Raw genomic sequence first — 23161 nt, forward strand, 5'->3', positions numbered from 1 at the left:
AAAACAATTAATAACTAATAAGGAGAACAAAAAGAAAAAAAAGATAATACAACGATAAAAAACAAACAAAAAAGGACAAAATAAAACAAAAGGCAAAACATAATAATATCAAAAACTGGACTGTAGCTGCAACAAGGCAGTCTATATCAGTTTTAAATACATCTTTCAAGTCTGGCTTTAATTTGATCCGCTGCCATATACCAACATAAAATATTTGGTTGTTTTGCATTATGGATTGGGGCTGTAGATATTTCCAGATAAATATCAAGTAAAGTAAAATTCCAATGGGAGATGTTAAGCGTGTGTGCTGGTTTCCATCTTACTGCTATTATCTTTTTTGCTGCTGTTAGGCCAGCAAGCAAGATTCGTTTTTAACATAGTGAAGCATTAATTGTGGATAAATTATTTAAAATAAGTGTTTGAGGGTTTACTGGAATATTCTGTACTGTTATGGAGGATAATGCAGTTGCAACCTGTTGCCAGAAGTTTGCAACAGGTAGCCATTCCCAGACCACATGAAAGTTCCTGCTTTATTCTGAGAGCAGAATGTGGCACTAAATCTTACTGGCTTACAAATAAAACACACACGCACACACACAGATATGAAAATGGAAACCTCCTCCTCATAAACATGACAGTCCTCTTACCTGGAGAAGAGCAGCTGCACCATGTCCACCAGGGTGTGTTCAGCAGACTTCCTCAGCAGCTCTGCAGGAGAGACACAAGGAAACCTCAGGAAACTCCAACCTCAGGAAACTCCAACCTCAGGAAACTCCAACCTCAGGAAACTCCAACCTCAGGAAACTCCAACCTCAGGAAACTCCAACCTCAGGAAACTCCAACCTCAGGAAACTCCAACCTCAGGAAACTCCAACCTCAGGAAACTCCAACCTCAGGAAACTCCAACCTCAGGAAACTCCAACCCCAGGAAACTCCAACCTCAGGAAACTACAACCTCAGGAAACTACAACCTCAGGAAACTACAGCCTCAGGAAACTCCAACCTCAGGAAACTCCAACCTCAGGAAACTCCAACCCTAGGAAACTACAACCTCAGGAAACTCCAACCTCAGGAAACTCCAACCTCAGGAAACTCCAACCCTAGGAAACTCCAAGCTCAGGAAACTCCAAGCTCAGGAAACTCCAAGCTCAGGAAACTCCAACCTCAGGAAACTCCAACCTCAGGAAACTCCAACCTCAGGAAACTCCAACCTCAGGAAACTCCAACCTCAGGAAACTCCAACCTCAGGAAACTCCAACCTCAGGAAACTCCAACCCCAGGAAACTCCAACCCTAGGAAACTACAACCTCAGGAAACTACAACCTCAGGAAACTACAGCCTCAGGAAACTCCAACCTCAGGAAACTCCAACCCTAGGAAACTACAACCTCAGGAAACTCCAACCTCAGGAAACTCCAACCTCAGGAAACTCCAACCCTAGGAAACTACAACCTCAGGAAACTACAACCTCAGGAAACTACAACCTCAGGACTCTACAACCTCAGGACTCTACAACCTCAGGACTCTCTAACCTCAGGAAACTCCAAGCTCAGGAAACTCCAAGCTCAGGAAACTCCAAGCTCAGGAAACTACAACCTCAGGAAACTACAACCTCAGGAAACTACAAGCTCAGGAAACTCCAACCTCAGGAAACTCCAACCTCAGGAAACTCCAACCTCAGGAAACTCCAACCTCAGGAAACTCCAACCTCAGGAAACTCCAACCTCAGGAAACTCCAAGCTCAGGAAACTCCAAGCTCAGGAAACTCCAACCTCAGGAAACTCCAAGCTCAGGAAACTCCAAGCTCAGGAAACTCCAACCTCAGGAAACTCCAACCTCAGGAAACTACAGCCTCAGGAAACTACAACCTCATTAAACTCCAAGCTCAGGAAACTCCAAGCTCAGGAAACTCCAACCTCAGGAAACTCCAACCTCAGGAAACTACAGCCTCAGGAAACTACAACCTCATTAAACTCCAACCTCAGGAAACTACAACCTCAGGAAACTACAACCCCAGGAAACTACAAGCTCAGGAAACTACACCCTCAGGAAACTACAAGCTCAGGAAACTCCAACCTCATTAAACTACAACCTCAGGAAACTACAACCTCAGGAAACTACAAGCTCAGGAAACTACAAGCTCAGGAAACTCCAACCTCAGGAAACTACAACCTCAGGAAACTACAACCTCAGGAAACTCCAACCTCAGGAAACTACAAGCTCAGGAAACTACAACCTCAGGAAACTCCAAGCTCAGGAAACTCCAAGCTCAGGAAACTCCAAGCTCAGGAAACTCCAACCTCATTAAACTCCAACCTCAGGAAACTCCAACCTCAGGAAACTCCAAGCTCAGGAAACTCCAAGCTCAGGAAACTCCAAGCTCAGGAAACTCCAAGCTCAGGAAACTCCAAGCTCAGGAAACTCCAAGCTCAGGAAACTCCAAGCTCAGGAAACTCCAAGCTCAGGAAACTCCAAGCTCAGGAAACTCCAAGCTCAGGAAACTCCAACCTCAGGAAACTCCAACCTCAGGAAACTCCAACCTCAGGAAACTCCAACCTCAGGAAACTCCAACCTCAGGAAACTCCAATCTCAGGAAACTCCAACCTCAGGAAACTCCAACCTCAGGAAACTCCAACCTCAGGAAACTCCAACCTCAGGAAACTCCAACCTCATTAAACTACAACCTCAGGAAACTACACCCTCAGGAAACTCCAACCTCAGGAAACTACAAGCTCAGGAAACTCCAACCTCAGGAAACTCCAACCTCAGGAAACTCCAACCTCAGGAAACTCCAACCTCATTAAACTCCAACCTCAGGAAACTACACCCTCAGGAAACTCCAACCTCAGGAAACTCCAACCTCAGGAAACTCCAACCTCAGGAAACTCCAACCTCAGGAAACTCCAACCTCAGGAAACTCCAACCTCATTAAACTCCAACCTCATTAAACTACAACCTCAGGAAACTACACCCTCAGGAAACTCCAACCTCAGGAAACTCCAACCTCAGGAAACTCCAACCTCAGGAAACTCCAAGCTCAGGAAACTCCAAGCTCAGGAAACTCCAAGCTCAGGAAACTCCAAGCTCAGGAAACTCCAACCTCATTAAACTACAACCTCAGGAAACTCCAACCTCAGGAAACTCCAACCTCAGGAAACTCCAACCTCAGGAAACTCCAATCTCAGGAAACTCCAACCTCAGGAAACTCCAACCTCAGGAAACTCCAACCTCAGGAAACTCCAACCTCAGGAAACTCCAACCTCAGGAAACTCCAACCTCAGGAAACTCCAACCTCAGGAAACTCCAACCTCATTAAACTACAACCTCAGGAAACTACACCCTCAGGAAACTCCAACCTCAGGAAACTACAAGCTCAGGAAACTCCAACCTCAGGAAACTCCAACCTCAGGAAACTCCAACCTCAGGAAACTCCAACCTCATTAAACTCCAACCTCAGGAAACTACACCCTCAGGAAACTCCAACCTCAGGAAACTCCAACCTCAGGAAACTCCAACCTCATTAAACTACAACCTCAGGAAACTACACCCTCAGGAAACTCCAACCTCAGGAAACTACAAGCTCAGGAAACTCCAACCTCAGGAAACTCCAACCTCAGGAAACTCCAACCTCAGGAAACTCCAATCTCAGGAAACTCCAACCTCAGGAAACTCCAACCTCAGGAAACTCCAACCTCAGGAAACTCCAACCTCAGGAAACTCCAACCTCAGGAAACTCCAACCTCATTAAACTACAACCTCAGGAAACTACACCCTCAGGAAACTCCAAGCTCAGGAAACTACAAGCTCAGGAAACTCCAACCTCAGGAAACCCCAACCTCAGGAAACTCCAACCTCAGGAAACTCCAACCTCATTAAACTACAACCTCAGGAAACTACACCCTCAGGAAACTCCAACCTCATTAAACTACAACCTCAGGAAACTACACCCTCAGGAAACTCCAACCTCAGGAAACTCCAACCTCAGGAAACTCCAACCTCAGGAAACTCCAACCTCAGGAAACTCCAACCTCAGGAAACTCCAACCTCAGGAAACTCCAACCTCATTAAACTCCAACCTCAGGAAACTCCAACCTCATTAAACTCCAACCTCAGGAAACTCCAACCTCAGGAAACTCCAACCTCAGGAAACTCCAACCTCAGGAAACTCCAACCTCAGGAAACTCCAACCTCAGGAAACTCCAACCTCAGGAAACTCCAACCTCAGGAAACTCCAACCTCAGGAAACTCCAACCTCAGGAAACTCCAACCTCAGGAAACTCCAACCTCAGGAAACTCCAACCTCAGGAAACTCCAACCTCAGGAAACTCCAACCTCATTAAACTCCAACCTCAGGAAACTATACCCTCAGGAAACTATACCCTCAGGAAACTCCAACCTCAGGAAACTACAACCTCAGGAAACTACAACCTCAGGAAACTCCAACCTCAGGAAACTCCAACCTCAGGAAACTCCAACCTCAGGAAACTCCAACCTCAGGAAACTCCAACCTCAGGAAACTCCAACCTCAGGAAACTCCAACCTCAGGAAACTCCAACCTCAGGAAACTCCAACCTCAGGAAACTCCAACCTCATTAAACTCCAACCTCATTAAACTCCAACCTCAGGAAACTATACCCTCAGGAAACTCCAACCTCAGGAAACTCCAACCTCAGGAAACTCCAACCTCAGGAAACTCCAACCTCAGGAAACTCCAACCTCAGGAAACTCCAACCTCAGGAAACTCCAACCTCAGGAAACTCCAACCTCAGGAAACTCCAACCCCAGGAAACTACAAGCTCAGGAAACTCCAAGCTCAGGAAACTCCAAGCTCAGGAAACTACAACCTCAGGAAACTACAACCTCAGGAAACTACAACCTTAGGAAACTACAACCTCAGGAAACTACAAGCTCAGGAAACTCCAAGCTCAGGAAACTCCAACCTCAGGAAACTCCAACCTCAGGAAACTCCAACCTCAGGAAACTCCAACCTCAGGAAACTCCAACCTCAGGAAACTCCAACCTCAGGAAACTCCAACCTCAGGAAACTCCAACCTCAGGAAACTCCAACCTCAGGAAACTCCAACCTCAGGAAACTCCAACCTCAGGAAACTCCAACCTCAGGAAACTCCAACCTCAGGAAACTCCAACCTCAGGAAACTCCAACCTCAGGAAACTCCAACCTCAGGAAACTACAACCTCAGGAAACTACAACCTTAGGAAACTACAACCTCAGGAAACTCCAAGCTCAGGAAACTACAACCTCAGGAAACTACAACCTCAGGAAACTAAAACCTCAGGAAACTACAAGCTCAGGAAACTCCAACCTCAGGAAACTACAACCTCAGGAAACTACAAGCTCAGGAAACTACAACCTCAGGAAACTCCAACCTCATTAAACTACAACCTCAGGAAACTCCAAGCTCAGGCAGCTAAAAGATATTCTCAGTAAATAACCTCCAAAACAAAGATGAGTAGATGAAGCCATGCTAGTGCCGGTTAATAAACACTGAAAACAGCCAGAGTGGAATGGAGGGTTTGAGGATTTATTTGTCCCAGCGACTTCCGCATTACGCTCAGTAACAGCTCAAGAAGACCATCGTTTGAAGAAGCATTTTTATGTTACTGGTTCAGATGGTTTGTACAGTTGGAGTGGTGAGATGAGTGCATGGTTTCAGCCCTACCTGATGGCTCAAACTCACCGCTGAGACGCATCTCGAAGCAGATTCTGAAGCAGGACTGCATGATTTCACACACGGACTCGTTGGTGAGATGAGCTCCGACGGGCGTCAGCAGCAGAGTCCTCAGGACCTGGAGAGACACGACGCATTCTCACTCAGGTTACCTGCACCACAGCTGATTACTGCACCTGCCAAAGCACAGGCTTCTAGCAGCTTCCAACTCATCAACGTTTTCATACGTTTAATCCAAGGAACACACAAAACTAGACACTAAAGCCTGATTTAAGGCTCTGCGACCAACGCCGTTGCCGTGAAATAGAGAAAAGAGTTTCCACTTGTGTTTTTATTCCCAATTTCGATTTTCAAACACATCAATGAAATCGGATAACGGATAATGGGTAATGGATAACGATCCGTTTTCCATTTTTTTATTATCAAAACAAAAAACTGGAAACAGATTATTTTGGATTATTTCTCTATTTCTATTTTGTTTAAAACCAAAACAACCCCAAAAAAAAAAGAAAAGAGCGCTGAAAGTTCACAACTGCCGGAACTGGAAATGCGTTGCTACCAAGCGAACCAATCACAGCCTCTGGGTCTGCGTTGGGTCGTAGTTCCATTTTTTGGGAGGTGCAGGTCAGTGACGGCGTAGCTACGGAGAGACTCCCGCGTAGCCGCGTACCCTACGGTGTAGGTTTAACGCAGAACCAGAATTCAGCCTTACACCGTGTCCTAACTGCATGCGACGCGAGTGAGCGTCAGCGACAAAAACAATTCCATTGCTTAATTTTATATTGGACTGTCCAAACTGAATGCGAGCGACGCAGCGCAGTGCGCCGTTTTGAGCTGGACATTTGTCGGACGCCCTGCTTCTATTTTCTTCCTGTCGCTCACGTTGAAAGCCGGTTGAAAGCGCTGTAGGAAACAGTCATTTCAATACAAGAACCTCAATAAAGTGGCAGCTGCTGGAGGGAGATCGCCAGGGAGGTTCTGATAAGATAAGATATAATAATAAGATAACCACAGTGTTTACGTCCATGGTTTAAACATACAGCAGGAACGGTAATGTGATATTTATCTGACTATATTTATATACAATGTTTATATCACTGTACAACGCTGCACAATGTATCGTCTGGTGTAAAATATAATAAAGAAACGTTTCGTAATGGATGTAAACCCTGTGGTTCAGTCAGCAGCGCCCCCTGCAGGTTTGGAGCACTTCCGGTTGTAGTGACCGGTTATGAAGCGTTTTTCTTTTGAAGATGTTTCTTGTTTTATATGGTTTTGTGCTTTGCATCGTTTCTCTATTTGCAGCGTTTGATGATGCTGCATTTGTGTTTGTTTTTTGCAGAACGTTTTTTCATTTGCACCACGTTCCTCTTTTTGTACCTGGTTTTGAGTTTGTGAATTTGAATCGTTTCTGTAATTGAAGCCGTTTTCCTTAACTGAGACGCATTAGGCCGTTGCGGTGCGTTTGGCCCTTGTCGGCCACTGTAGTAGTCAGCCCGAGACTGCTGGTATTAACCATGGATGTATTATATTAACTGGATACCAGACAGGAAAATGGCCGCCGTTCATTTCAATGGAAGTTGCTCGCCTGACGCATACCATGGATGTATTATAGAACTGGATGGGACATCAAAAATGGCCGCCCATTCATTTCAATGCATTTTGCTCACTCAGCGCATATGCCGAAAAAATCTCTGACTTCCGGGTTTACTTCCGTGTTGTGCGGCCCATAGAGCATGCACAGTTGAGTCACCTCCCATGATGCTCTGGGGCCTCCCATCATGCCCCGGGGCAATGACGCGAATATTAATATAATATGTATTAATATAATATATTAATTCATGTATATTATTACATGTATAGTATTACATATATTATTAATGTATTAATATAATATAATTACATAATATATATTAATATAAAACATCCGTGGAATGCACGGACATGGTTCTTGACGTCAGCCGTGACGTCACGCCCAGAAAGAGACTTTTCTTTTACTTTTCTGGCCGTTATAAAACATTTTTGACTGATATAAAGTTCATGACTTAAAAATATAGAATACAAAGATTAGTAATTGCCGGTGATTACAGCTGGAGGTTCCTGTGAACAGTTTTAGAGGCTTCTCTTTTACTATTGCGGTCTATGGGAAAAAAGCTTTCTGGGCCCCATGGGATTTTTTGTTGCAGTACCGCGGCTGGACACTGGGAGAAATCGGCGTGCCTTCTGAGTGCGAGACCGGGGGGCTGGTATTAACTTATCACTATTTTCAGTGTGCTGAAAAGGTCTGCGAGGGACTGTGTTTCGGTCGTTCTCCAGGAAGTGAAGCTCAGAGCTTGGGACAGTTTACTGCAGGTACAGCTGCTGTGTGGTGTTGGATCTGCTTGTTGGTTGTCTGAACCCGCAGAGCTGCAGGTGCAGCTTTCTTCAGAAACCCACCTGCAGGATCTTCATTACGGCTGCTGATCAAACCCACCTGCAGGATCTTCATGAGCACGACCTCGTCGCTGGCCGGGTCCGTCCCCACGAACCGGGCATGCGTGACGGCGTCGGCCATGTTCTCGATGGCCTCGGCTGCTGCCTCATGGTCGGCATCTGCACACAGGAAAACATGAGGCTCATGAAACCAAACTCCAGGACCAGCACCATGGTTACCAAGATGTTTTTCACATGTTTTGATCCTTTTGATGTTCCTAATATGAAAAGTATTATTCGATTAAAGTCAACATTTTTGGCTAAAGTTGTGTGAAGTCCTCTTTTAATTCTGTGTTTGTTTGGTTTTGTGCAAAAACATAAAAAATTAAGAATAAAATCATCAACATGGCACCAGTTATTCTAGTGTCAAAAAAAATACCAAAAGTTGTAATGTAATGATGGAGAGGGGGAAAAAAAATAAAAAAAAATAAATACAAAAAATCAATCTTTAGACATACAAATCGATTTTTAGGAATTAATATGAGAATCGATTTAGAATTGGAAAATCTATTTTTTCAAAACAGGCGTACTGCGGAGACCAGCTCTGAAGTCCCGTGCTGGCCGGATCAGCCAGCTGTGTGACAGCTGAGAGCTGGTCACACCCCGGGACAATGAGAGACACGTTAATGTCATACAGGAAACCACAACGTCTGTACAAGCCAGTGCTCCTCAGGGATACTTAGTGGTAACTAAAAAGGATTCCTCTATCTGACATTTCATTTGCCCAATAATAACGATACTGTGTAGTGTAGTGAGTTGTGTCATGTTTTATCACAAAAACCGCAAACAGGATGAAAAAGAGGGAGTACAAACTTTCATACGTAAGCAGAACATCCGAAGTTCAAAGGAAAGATGCGTCCAAACAAAACTAGGACAACTTCCTGACTGCACCGTATCAATGGGGAGTAGTGAGCCTTGTAGCTCCCTATAATGCAATCATTTCCTGTAAATGTAATAACGCCTGAAAATGTAATAAAATTTGCACTTAACTCAATCAAAAATGTAATAAAATCCAATAATGTAATAACTTCACCAATAATGTAATAAAATATCCTGACTGGTATTGTAATAACAATGTTACCGATAATGTAATACCTGATTACAGTATTGGGAATGTATTACATTTTCAGGTGTTTTTTTTTTTTTTTTTCAAAACTGATAATGTAATACTTGACAAATAATGTAATATATATGTTCATTTTCAGTCCACAGTTCTACATTTTGTGTTTTAAGTATCTAAGAATGTTATATATGCTGGATTTGAAACACCAGAATGACTATTGGGTTAAATTCCAGACTTTGAGTACCATTTAATAAATTCACAATAACATAATAAGGTATTACATTATCGGTAAAAATGTTATTACAATATCCGTCAGGATATTTTATTACATTATTGGTGAAGTTATTACATTATTGGGTTTTATTACATTTTCGATTGAGTTGAGTGCAAATGTTATTACATTTTCAGTAAATGATTACATTATAGGGAGCTACAAGCCTTCCACAAGAGTTCAACACAGACAGCTAAAGTTCAGACCCTCCGATCTAATGACCACATGGTCCTTTGTCTGAGGAACAGTGGGACAAATTGGCTGCCAGAGCAACAGGAGCCAGTGTTGTTGAAACCTGAGTAGCTCCCCGGCTATCTGCCTGGAGTCGGCCTGTTTTCCTTTCCCATCGCCCCCGAGAGCAGCAGTTCATTAACTCACAAGTGGAGGAGTGGAAAGATGGAGAGAAAGGTCGAGAGAGGGCGGTATAGATCAGGATTTTTCCTAATTAGAGCACAAGAAAGGCTCCGACATGAGTCCCAGCCAACATCTCTGTTTAAACATGGAACTTCATGCTCACTCATCACATGAGCACAACGGTGACTACATCTACATGCAGTCAAGATTGGGGTTAAGGTCAATATTCCAGTTACTGAAACATTTGGAATAATGTGTTTCCATGTGTGAGCAAACAGGGTTAACCCTGTTTACATGGTGATTAATCATTTGGGATATCTGGATCAAACCAGCGACGCACGGAGAACGTGTATCCAAATCCAAAACAACAACAACAACAACAACAACAACAACAAGGCGGATAATCAACAGCCCAGTAGAAGTCGCCTTCTTTTCCAGCGTCTTCCAGCGGAGCTTGATCTGGTCTGGCGTTCCTACTAATCCTGCTTTGTGTAACTTTTCTCTCACCTTCTTGTAAATCTGGCTATCCCGGTACTTTCTACCGTCTACAAATGCACAAATGCTACACATTTATTTTATGGTCAGCATTTTTGTAAATTGCTTTCTCTTCAAGTAATGGCTCACGTAACTCCACAAGTACAGTTTAAAAGTGCAATAACCTCTCTCTAAATGAATCACTGGTATTTTTGTCTCTTTGCACATGTATATATTATTAGTTTTTCGGGTTTAGTACTTCTTTTGTAAATTGCTCGTTTTTATATCGTTTTTTTTAATTACTTAACTATTTATTGGTTATTTTTCCTAGGATATACTTTTTTTTTTTTATATATATATATATATAAAAAATAAAAAAAAATAAAAATAAAAAAAAAATAAAATATATAAAAAAAAATATTAAAAAAAAAAAAAAAAAAAAAAGGATATACTTTTTTATACTTTTTCGTACTTTCGTGTATATTGTGTAAAAATTGTCGAGCGTGTGTATGTTTGCTGCTGCACAAGTGAATTTCCCCTCTGGAGGATCAATAAAGTTTATTCTATTCTATCTTTCATTCCATTTATGAAGTGATTAGTCTCCTCCTGGTCTTGGTTTCTCCGTGTTTATAAGAACTTCCTGGACTCAAAAGATCAGGATTCCTTGTGAACAGAGCATGTGCAGAAAACTAATTCCTGTTCCGTTTGATGGGGATATTCCATTTGGCGTTTACATGACCAAATATTCAGGTTTTAAAAGGAGTAACCCAGGGCTCATATTGGTCATATATTCAAAAACCCCTATATGAGCAAATTCTGGTTATTCAAAGGGGTTACTGGTGTTTACATGGCCGTGCAAATTCGGGTTATTGCCAATATTGGGGTTTTAAAATAGTTATTGATGCATGGAAACACAGTCACTATAGTAACTGGCAGCAGGAGGAGCTGCATTGGAGACGGTTCCAGTCAGGACGGGCCTGAGAACCGGGCTGGGCAGAATGATGCTAGAGAGCAACAACAAGCATGGAGGCCGGACTGAAACCAGCCCAAACCCAGACCAGGAAACTGGAAGCACCGGGGCGTCCAGTAGTGATAGAAAACACTAATCCTCCTCTTGGCACACAGTCTATACAAATGGTGTCCAGAGGAGGGTGTGGAGGGGGCATTGTTAGAATAACAGAGGGAAGGGGAGCCTGGGTGTGTGTGTGTGTGTGTGTGTGTGTGTGTGTGTGTGTGTGTGTGTGTGTGTGTGTGTGTGTGTGTGTGTGTGTGCCTCAGGGTTTCTGGGTAAAGTCAACAGGGGGTTGAACCAGCTGCCACAGAGAGCAGTTGAACTCTGATGGCATGAATCAGAGACTGGCGGGAGTGAGAGGGAACGCCAGAGGGGACTGCGTTTAAAGTCAGCGATACACAAAAAGCTCTGCTGCCGCACTCTGCACAAGAGCCCACGCATCTTTACAAACCAAAACAATGGAGGTGCAGCGTTCTCTGCCGCCGGAGGACGATGGGTTTGCTCACCTGTTCCCATGACGAGCACCAACCGTCTCTCAGAACGGCCGCTGTGCTCGCAGCTACACATGGAACCACTTTGGGTTTTTTCATAGGAGGTGCTTTTGAAAAACCTTTTATCAGACCATAAAATGACAAGTTACCATTCCATTATCATTACATATCTGTAAAAACACCTGATGAGATGCCTCGGTCTCCTAACTTCCTTCTATTTTCCAAATCCTCCAAGGAAACGCTTTATTCACATCTACAGGTCACATGACTTGACAAAAGTCACATTAACTTTTCAGTAGGAACTGGCTCCTTGGTCTATTATGTAGGACGTCCATAAGAGGCCTCACATAATCAATCAAAAGATCTGCAGGTAATATTCAAGTCTTGAATTCACCCATTAATAGCCACCTTTACATGATGTTTTTTAATTAGGGCCCGAGCACTTACAGTGCGAAGGCCCTATTGTATCTGTAGGAATTTTTATTCTTTCTTTTCCTTCTGACGAAAGGAGGGCCTTTTCACCCCCCTAAACGTGCCCCAAAAGTCACCAATGTTTGCACGCAAGCCAGGCCTGGCGAAAAATTTGATATTTCATGGTTTGCATTAATGGGCGTGGCAAAATGGCTCAACAGCGCCCCCTAGAAAACTTTTCTCTGTCATAACTTTTGAACGGGTAGTGATAAAGACATTTTTTGAGTTTTGAGTACTTGACCTTCATTGGCCCCGCCCCTTCTTCTGATTGGTCCATATTTCATAGTTCCTATTTTCTGCCATAACTTTTGAATGGTTTGACATAGGAAGTCATGGGTGGTGTCATTTCTGATATGTTTATGGGGGCGGTGGGCGTGAGTGCGAGGGCCCGTTCATCGCTGCTTGCAGCTTTAATTACTATTTTCCTTCGAGTTTACATGGAAATAGTAATTCCAAATTGAGGTTTACATGGAAAACACGTTTGATCGGCTTTATCCAATTCCTCTCCAGGTCTGGGGGTTGGGAAGGTTCTGATTGGATAGGGGGACGGACCAGAAGTTAATCTACCGGAAGAAAAAATAACTTAGCCACTACAACTTTGTAATAATAACAACTGTAATAATAGTAATAATAATGATAATAACAATAATGATAATAATAGTAATAATAATAATAATAGCTTAAATAACTGTAATAATAGTAATAATAATGATAATAATAATAATGATAGCTCTGAAAACAGAAAGTGAAAAGATGCTAAGGAAACCGACAAAACCAATTTAAGTTGTCATTTTATCTCATGCATGTGTATATTCTTCTTTGTTTGCTTATTGTGTTTCTATATATGTGTCCATTACCTTTGCTTTGAATAATATCTTGTATGCTTTTATTGAGTTTGCTAGTTTAAGGTGGTTATCTAATGAGTTCCACAGTTTTACTCCTAAAACGGATATAGATCTGCCCTTTGTAACCTGGTCTAGTAACTATAGTGCTATAGTGACCTGGTGCAGCAGGTATCAGCAGCACGGAAAGCTCCTCTGTTCCTGCAGAGTCTAGCTCTGCAGGGGTCACATGACCAGACTAGTGACTGCTGAGCAGGATGGACGGAGGAAAAACAGCGGAGCGAGGGCTGGGGGGGGCTGTGGGAAACCAGGTCTGAATAACCATCAGAAACCAGGCTTAGTTCACTGCTCCCTCCAAGCCAGTAGATGTCACGCCACAAACTCCCTAAACTAATAACCACGGCTCTGGGAAATAGATGTGGCGCTCCAAAGGCCAATCACAGAGGAAATAATCACATGAAAGGTGGGGAAACTTTTTTAGTGTCAGAAAAATAGATTCTGGTGACATTAAAACACATTTCTGAGGAATCAGAGGAAAACTCTCTGAGATCAGATGGAGGGGAATGATCAGTACTCGAGTTGTAAAATAAAATCAGGGGGGATGGTGGATTTGATCATATGGGGACAGATAATTTGTGCTGATTACAAATAATATAATATATTACAAATAATAGCAGTGACCAAAACAGCTGCAGAAATACTGCAGGAATGACATAGCAGCAGTTAAATGCAGCCTTCTGTAAGCTTTAAATATCCACTGGGCTTACATCAAATACATCAAAACACAACAATAAAAAACACTTTTCTGAACTTATCAATATGACTCTGTCCTTCACAGGATAAGTAAAATGGATCACTGCAAAAACTCACAATCTTAACTAGAATATTTGTCTTATTTCTAGTTAAAATGTCTCATTTTAGTAAAAAAAATCTCATTGCACTTAAAACAAGACTCATCACTGGAAAAAACAACAATTTTCACCTGTTTCAAGTAGATTTTCACTTGAAATAAGTAGAAAAATCTGCCAGTGGAACAAGATTTTTTTGCTTGTAATGAGAAGATAAATCTTGTCCCACTGGCAGATTTTTCTACTTATTTCAAATGAAAATGTACTTGAAACAGGTGAAAATTGTCAAATAAGTTATTTTTCTGGTGATGACTCTAAATGTTGAAATAGCAGTAAAACCACATTCATTGATGAAATGACATAAGGGATGGAAAGGAGGGATGATTTGGACCGTTTTTATTTCAGGGGGGATGATTTGGACCGTTTTTATTTCAGGGGGGATGATTTGGACCGTTTTTATTTCAGGGGGGATGATTTGGACCGTTTTTATTTCAGGGGGGATGATTTGGACCGTTTTTATTTCAGGGGGGGATGATTTGGACCGTTTTTATTTCAGGGGGGGATGATTTGGACCGTTTTTATTTCAGGGGAGATGATTTGGACTATTTTTATTTCAGGGGGGGATGATTTGGACCGTTTTTATTTCAGGGGGGATGATTTGGACTGTTTTTATTTCAGGGGGGATGATTTGGACCGTTTTTATTTCAGGGGGGATGATTTGGACCGTTTTTATTTCAGGGGGATGATTTGGACCGTTTTTATTTCAGGGGGGATGATTTGGACCGTTTTTATTTCAGGGGGGATGATTTGGACCGTTTTTATTTCAGGGGGATGATTTGGACCGTTTTTATTTCAGGGGGGATGATTTGGACTGTTTTTATTTCAGGGGGGATGATTTGGACCGTTTTTATTTCAGGGGGGATGATTTGGACCGTTTTTATTTCAGGGGGGATGATTTGGACCGTTTTTATTTCAGGGGGGGATGATTTGGACCGTTTTTATTTCAGGGGAGATGATTTGGACTATTTTTATTTCAGGGGGGGATGATTTGGACCGTTTTTATTTCAGGGGGGATGATTTGGACCGTTTTTATTTCAGGGGGGATGATTTGGACTGTTTTTATTTCAGGGGGGATGATTTGGACCGTTTTTATTTCAGGGGGGATGATTTGGACCGTTTTTATTTCAGGGGGATGATTTGGACTGTTTTTATTTCAGGGGGGATGATTTGGACCGTTTTTATTTCAGGGGGGGTGATTTGGACCGTTTTTATTTCAGGGGGGATGATTTGGACCGTTTTTATTTCAGGGGGATGATTTGGACTGTTTTTATTTCAGGGGGGATGATTTGGACCGTTTTTATTTCAGGGGGGGGTGATTTGGACCGTTTTTATTTCAGGGGGGATGATTTGGACCGTTTTTATTTCAGGGGGGATGATTTGGACCGTTTTTATTTCAGGGGGGGATGATTTGGACCGTTTTTATTTCAGGGGGGATGATTTGGACCGTTTTTATTTCAGGGGGATGATTTGGACTGTTTTTATTTCAGGGGGGGATGCCATCCCCCCTCAACTCCAGTACTGGGAATGATCATAACTTGTCTCTAAAACTGCCACAAACACATCAAACAATGTCTCTGTCATCAGGTAGATGAAACTGATTAACTAAAAACAGAAGGAATCAGCCCCAACACAGATGAAACTTTACGGTACAGCTCCATAAGGCTCTGGTCAGCTTTGTTTCTGATTGCTTCCTTCCAGCAGATGGCAGTAACTGACAAGACCAGTTCCATTTGCTCATTTCTGGGCTTTTATTCCCTCATATCTACTCACTAATCCACTACCACTTTTCAATCAATGTGTTAACGTGTCCTGAAGTGGCCTCGTACGCCGCTGCGCATGTACACTTGACCTGCAGGACCAGACACGCTGATTTAAAGTCAGATAACAGGTTAGCTCACTTTTGATTCATGTTTGAATTATTCTTCTAACTCCTAGGGTTTTGAGGACTTACTGCCTCTAAAATTACTGCATTTCCATGCATCAATAACCCTTTTAAAACCCCAATATTGGTAATAACCCGAATTTGCACGGCCATGTAAACACCATTAACCCCTTTGAATAACCTGAATTTGCTCATATTCAGGTTTTTAAAAACCCCAATATGAGCCCTGGGTTACTCCTTTTAAAACCTGAATATTGGGTCATGTAAACACCAAACGGAATATCCTCATCAAACGGAACAGGAATTTGTTTTCTGCACATGCTCTGTTCACAAGGAATCCTGGTCTTTTGAGTCCAAGAAGTTCTTATAAACACGGAGAAACCAAGACCAGGAGGAGACTAATCACTTCATAAATGTAAAGGATATGAACATTTCTGCATTTGTAGACGGTAGAAAGTACCGGGATAGAAGGTTTACAAGAAGGTGAGTGAAAAGTTGCGTAAAGCAGCATTTGTTTTGAATCTGGATACAGGAAGAAGAAGCAGAAATTACGGGAATTGCATCATGATGTTCTCTGTCCGTCGCTGGTTTAATCCAGATATCCTGAATGATTAATTACCATGTAAATGGAATATTCCCAATGTTTCAGTAACCGGAATATTAGCAATAACCCCAATTTTGACTGCATGTAAACGTAGTCACTGTTGACAACTTTAGAAAACGGATCCACGGCAAAGCAGTGGAGGGGTGAATGTTGAAAGGAGCAGCTGGATCTGACTGATTCCGTTCAGAGTGGGACAGGGCGAGTGTGGGGTCGGTATCAGGCCGGGGCCGCTGAGCTGCAGGACCGGATCATGTGTCTGGTCCAGCCATGCTGAGGAGATGGTGGTGGTGATGCCGCAGTGTCGGGCTGGGGGTGGAGGGATTAGGGGGACTGCTGTCAGGGATGAAACACAGTGGATCTGGAACCAGAAGGGGCTTCACCATGTGCTCGTGTGTGTGTTTGTGCACATTTGTGCAAACATGAACCACCTCCACCTTGAATTAATGGAATGGGTATTTTTATGTGGAAAAAAAGTCTGATCATGGTGGGTCTAAGCATTAGTTTAACATAATCTCACATGAACAATACAGGACTGTCTCAGAAAATTACAATATTGTGATTTTCATTAATGCAATTACAAAAACTAAAATGTCATCCATTCTGGATTCATTACAAATCAACTGAAATATTGCAAGCCTTTTATTATTTTAATATTGTTGATCATGGCTTACAGCTTAAGAAAACTCAAATATCCTATCTCAAAAAATTAGAATATTCTGGGAATCTTAATCTTAAACTGTAAACCATAATCAGCAATATTAAAATACTAAAAGGCTTGCAATATTTCAGTTGATTTGTAATGAATCCAGAATGTATGACATTTTAGTTTTTTTTTTTTTTCTTTTTTTTTTTGTTTTTTTTTTAAATTGCATTACAGAAAATAAAGAACTTTATCACAATATTTTAATTTTCTGAGACAGTCCTGTAAAAAGTCTCCTCCCATCAACCCTGCCACAAATAAATAAATAAATGAACCACCTTTGTTCCGTCATCATTGCTGTTGGTCATGTGTTTTTCTCCTGGCAGTGTGTTAACTCTCATCTGAACTCTCCTAGACGAGCAGAAGTGTTAAACCGTGCTTTCCTAGCGTTCTCTCCACGTGTTGATGAGTTGATGGAGGGCTGGTAACTAGGAGCCCCTCCCTCTTCAATCCTGCAGCAGCAGCAGGAGACATCTGTACTAACCACGAGATTTGTTTCCCTTTAGTTTGATTTATCCTAAAAGAAACCACAAAATGGTAACATATACAAGTAAATACTTTTTTGTTCACCTGAGCATATGCCTTATAGCAAGACAACAATTAGACAAGTTTTATTCTGTTTTTACATAAACCAAGGAAGGAAGGAAGGAAGGAAGGAAGGAAGGAAGGAAGGAAGGAAGGAAGGAAGGAAGGAAGGAAGGAAGGGAGAAAATAAGGAAGGGAGGAAGGAAGAAAAGAAGGATGGAAGGAAGGAAGGAAGGAAGGAAGGAAGGAAGGAAGGAAGGAAGGAAGGAAGGAAGGAAGGAAGGAAGGAAGGAAGGAAGGAAGGAAGGAAGGAAGGAAGGAAGGAAGGCAGAAAATAAGGAAGGGGGAAGGCAGAAAAGAAGGAAGGAAGGAAGGAAGGAAGGAAGGAAGGAAGGAAGGAAGGAAGGAAGGAAGGAAGGAAGGAAGGAAGGAAGGAAGGAAGGAAGGAAGGAAGGAAGGGAGAAAATAAGGAAGGGAGGAAGGAAGAAAAGAAGGATGGAAGGAAGGAAGGAAGGAAGGAAGGAAGGAAGGAAGGAAGGCAGAAAATAAGGAAGGGGGAAGGCAGAAAAGAAGGAAGGAAGGAAGGAAGGAAGGAAGGAAGGAAGGAAGGAAGGAAGGAAGGAAGGAAGGAAGGAAGGAAGGAAGGAAGGAGCGAGCAGGAGGAAAGAAGGAAGGAAGGGAGAAAATAAGGAAGGGAGGAAGGAAGAAAAGAAGGATGGAAGGAAGGAAGGAAGGAAGGAAGGAAGGCAGAAAATAAGGAAGGGGGAAGGAAGAAAAGAAGGAAGGAAGGAAGGAAGGAAGGAAGGAAGGAAGGAAGGAAGGAAGGAAGGAAGGAAGGAGCGAGCAGGAGGAAAGAAGGAAGGAAGGGAGAAAATAAGGAAGGGAGGAAGGAAGAAAAGAAGGAAGGAAGGAAGGAAGGAAGGAAGGAAGGAAGGAAGGCAGAAAATAAGGAAGGGGGGAAGGAAGAAAAGAAGGAAGGAAGGAAGGAAGGAAGGAAGGAAGGAAGGAAGGAAGGAAGGAAGGAAGGAAGGAAGGAAGGAAGGAGCGAGCAGGAGGAAAGAAGGAAGGAAGGGAGAAAATAAGGAAGGAAGGAAGGAAGGAAGGAAGGAAGGCAGGCAGAAAATAAGGAAGGGGGGAAGGAAGAAAAGAAGGATGGAAGGAAGGAAGGAAGGAAGGAAGGAAGGAAGGAAGGAAGGAAGGAAGGGAGAAAATAAGGAAGGGAGGAAGGAAGAAAAGAAGGATGGAAGGAAGGAAGGAAGGAAGGAAGGAAGGAAGGAAGGCAGAAAATAAGGAAGGAGGAAGGCAGAAAAGAAGGAAGGAAGGAAGGAAGGAAGGAAGGAAGGAAGGAAGGAAGGAAGGAAGGAAGGAAGGAGCGAGCAGGAGGAAAGAAGGAAGGAAGGGAGAAAATAAGGAAGGGAGGAAGGAAGAAAAGAAGGATGGAAGGAAGGAAGGAAGGAAGGAAGGAAGGAAGGCAGGCAGAAAATAAGGAAGGGGGAAGGAAGAAAAGAAGGAAGGAAGGAAGGAAGGAAGGAAGGAAGGAAGGAAGGAAGGAAGGAAGGAAGGAAGGAAGGAAGGAAGGAAGGAAAGAAGGAAGGAAGGAAGGAGCGAGCAGGAGGAAAGAAGGAAGGAAGGGAGAAAATAAGGAAGGGAGGAAGGAAGAAAAGAAGGAAGGAAGGAAGGAAGGAAGGAAGGAAGGAAGGAAGGAAGGAAGGCAGAAAATAAGGAAGGGGGGAAGGAAGAAAAGAAGGAAGGAAGGAAGGAAGGAAGGAAGGAAGGAAGGAAGGAAGGAAGGAAGGAAGGAAGGAGCGAGCAGGAGGAAAGAAGGAAGGAAGGGAGAAAATAAGGAAGGAAGGAAGGAAGGAAGGAAGGAAGGAAGGAAGGCAGGCAGAAAATAAGGAAGGGGGGAAGGAAGAAAAGAAGGATGGAAGGAAGGAAGGAAGGAAGGAAGGAAGGAAGGAAGGAAGGAAGGAAGGAAGGAAGGAAGGCAGAAAATAAGGAAGGGGGGAAGGAAGAAAAGAAGGATGGAAGGAAGGAAGGAAGGAAGGAAGGAAGGAAGGAAGGAAGGAAGGAAGGATGAAGGAAGCATGAAGGAAGCATGAAGGAAGGAAGGAAGGAAGGAAGGCAGAAAATAAGGAAGGGGGAAGGAAGAAAAGAAGGAAGGAAGGAAGGAAGGAAGGAAGGAAGGAAGGAAGGAAGGAAGGAAGGAAGGAGCGAGCAGGAGGAAAGAAGGAAGGAAGGGAGAAAATAAGGAAGGGAGGAAGGAAGAAAAGAAGGAAGGAAGGAAGGAAGGAAGGAAGGAAGGCAGAAAATAAGGAAGGGGGGAAGGAAGAAAAGAAGGATGGAAGGAAGGAAGGAAGGAAGGAAGGAAGGAAGGAAGGAAGGAAGGAAGGAGCGAGCAGGAGGAAAGAAGGAAGCAAGGGAGAAAATAAGGAAGGAAGGAAGGAAGGAAGGAAGGAAGGAAGGAAGGAAGGAAGGAAGGAAGGAAGGAAGGAAGGCAGGCAGAAAATAAGGAAGGGGGGAAGGAAGGAAAGAAGGATGGAAGGAAGGAAGGAAGGAAGGAAGGAAGGAAGGAAGGAAGGAAGGAAGGAAGGAAGGAAGGAAGGAGCGAGCAGGAGGAAAGAAGGAAGGAAGGGAGAAAATAAGGAAGGGAGGAAGGAAGAAAAGAAGGATGGAAGGAAGGAAGGAAGGAAGGAAGGCAGAAAATAAGGAAGGGGGGAAGGAAGAAAAGAAGGATGGAAGGAAGGAAGGAAGGAAGGAAGGAAGGAAGGAAGGAAGGAAGGAAGGAAGGAAGGAAGGAAGGAAGCATGAAGGAAGGAAGGAAGGAAGGAAGGAAGGAAGGAAGGAAGGAAGGAAGGAAGGAAGGAAGGAAGGAAGGAAGGAAGGAAGGAAGGAAGGAAGGAAGGAAGGAAGGAAGGACAGGAGAATGAGGTCATTTAGACCTGAAGACAGTACCAGGGTTAAACTGCTGCTGCTGCTCTTCATTTTAACATCAGTCTAGTGTTTTTATGTCGCTGTCATAGAGCACGTAAGAGGAAGCAGAACACGTAAGTGTTGAAATGGCCCTAGAAAAGGAAAAGACATTGTGAGTATGATCCTGAGCTCCTCTATGATCTACGGCTGGAACCTCAGGCTCTGACGTTGTTTAGCGCTGCTGCAGCTGTTTTGACAGCAGAGCAACATGGACTCCAGCCCCGTTATTTAAACCAACATCTGGTCATCATGCTCATTTCACACTGGACAAAACAACTGGCGGCCCATATTTCCCTGATGATGCTGATGTTGACAGGCCGTCCTGACCGGGAGCCAGCACCGGTCGGCCTCCGCATCAGTTATGAGAAAAGAGCATTGCTCACATTCCTGGACGGACCTGTCCATAAAAGAGCGCTGCTGAAAACATCCTTCCCAATGGAGAAAGCTTTCCTCTGCAAAGTTCAAGTTACACCGAGGGTGAACGTCGAGGAGCTTCCTGTTCAACATTCTGGCACTTTCCAGTGTGACGACCAGTGTTTAATATTGACCACAGATGCAATAATATATTAGTAAAATGTCTCGTAAACAGACTGTGTTTTCATGCATCAATAACCCTTTTAAAACCAGAATATTTGCAATAACCTGAATTTGCACGGCCATGTAAACACCAATAACCCCTTTGAATAACCTGAATTTGCTCATATTTAGGTTTATAAAAACCCCAATATGAGCCCTGGGTTACTCCTTTTAAAACCTGAATATTGGGTCATGTAAACACCAAACAGAATATCCCCATCAAACGGAACAGGAATGTGTTTTCTGCACATGCTCTGTTCACAAGGAATCCTGGTCTTTTGAGTCCAGGAAGTTCTTCTAAACACGGAGAAACCAAGACCAGGAGGAGACTAATCACTTCATAAATGTAATGAAGGATATGAACATTTCTGCATTTGTAGACGGTAGAAAGTACCGGGATAGAAGATTTACAAGAAGGAGAGAGAAAAGTTGTGTGAAGCAGCATTTGTTTTGAATTTGGATACAGGAAGAAGAAGCAGAAATGACGGTAATTGCGTCATGATGTTCTCCGTGCGTCGCTGGTTTGATCCAGATCAAATGTATGTATCTATGTATGCCGTAAAGCAGTCAAAGCCGTAAAAATGTGTAGTTTTTTAGTGTGGCAGGGTTCCTACCATGCTCCTCAAAGTTACATAGTGCCAGTGAAGGAGATACAGACCCCTCAGACCATGACAGAGGAGAAATTAAACCTGTCATTGTTGACATCAGCACGGAGAAAAGACTTTTCAGTCAAAACAATGACAAAAGGTCTTAAAAAAAAAAAAAAAAAAAAACGTCTTACCCACAAGGCCGTAGGAAAGGAACTTGTTGACGGAGGTGAGAGCGAGGCCCGTGATTGGTCCGGTCGTGTCCTCGGAGCGGACAACTTCCAGGAAGGGCCTCAGGAAGACATTGGGTTCAACATCCGAGAGCTCTGGAGGAAAAGAAGACACACTTGGTCAGTCACAGCAACGCAGACAGATATTAGTGATGCCCACCTTTCATTTACACGCTTTTATCTTCCAACCAATGGGACAGCTTCATGTTTATCATGACACATGCATTTCAAAGATCACATACCTCTATCCCTCCCCTGTTTCATGGCAGTCATGAGTTTAAAGCTACTAAAACCAACAAGCCAGAGCCAAATAGTCAACATCGCTGAGAGGAGTGTAATAAAGTTCACTCTGTTACGTTCTGGACCAACAGCAGCGTTAGCCTGGAGGCCAGCCATGAGAAATTACAGGAGGACTAACGGAGACGCAGATGGTCCAAGAGGGAGACTCCTCAAAACAACACTGATATCTTTTTGAACAACTTCAAATAACTAGTCATATGAAAACTGACAGAAAGCTCAGTATGAGCAGTGTTCGCAAAGCCGACGGAGACAAGTAACGGAGCTTTTCCACTAGTACCTACTCAACCCGACTCGACTCGACTCGCCTCAGTTTGGTTCTTCTCCACCAGGGGTCTAACTACCGAGTAGATACTTTTCTGTATCTATTCTGCCGAGGTTCTAAGCTGCTGAGTGGGCTGTATCTGACATCATCACACTACAGGCCACCGATTGGTCGGGGGGTTGGAGTCAGACGTCTGAGTCAGGAGGAGGAAATCAGAGAAAGAGACTCTGACGGATTCTTGTTCATTTTATTTGACGCAAAAGTCTGTTTCATGATCCAACTCTGAGGTGCAGACGTTCATAAACCTGGTGCTGAGGAGAGAATTAAAAAGATCTAGACGACGATAAGGAACGACCAGATCCAGAGTTGGTAGTAACGAGTTACATTTACTCTGTTACATTTACTTGAGTAAGTTTTGGGAAATGTTGTACTTTTAGGAGTAGTTTTGAATCACTATACTTTTTACTTTTACTTGAGT

General features: G+C 43.2%; 1 protein-coding gene across 2 annotated transcripts in view; it reads right to left on the bottom strand.

Moving 5' to 3' along the window:
* gbf1 (golgi brefeldin A resistant guanine nucleotide exchange factor 1) overlaps positions 1-23161 on the bottom strand; it is a 168245-nt gene that overhangs the window by 78247 nt on the left and 66837 nt on the right. For both annotated transcript variants that reach the window (XM_061745784.1, XM_061745783.1), the window contains exons 4-7: positions 22086-22217; positions 8163-8281; positions 5699-5807; positions 648-708 (exon numbers count right to left, since the gene is read on the bottom strand). In XM_061745784.1, coding sequence (XP_061601768.1) covers positions 648-708; positions 5699-5807; positions 8163-8281; positions 22086-22217 — 421 coding nt within the window. The remainder of the gene's footprint in view (positions 1-647; positions 709-5698; positions 5808-8162; positions 8282-22085; positions 22218-23161) is intronic.

Source organism: Cololabis saira, chromosome 17, assembly GCF_033807715.1.
Source record: "Cololabis saira isolate AMF1-May2022 chromosome 17, fColSai1.1, whole genome shotgun sequence".
In the NCBI taxonomy this organism is placed as follows: domain Eukaryota; kingdom Metazoa; phylum Chordata; class Actinopteri; order Beloniformes; family Belonidae; genus Cololabis; species Cololabis saira.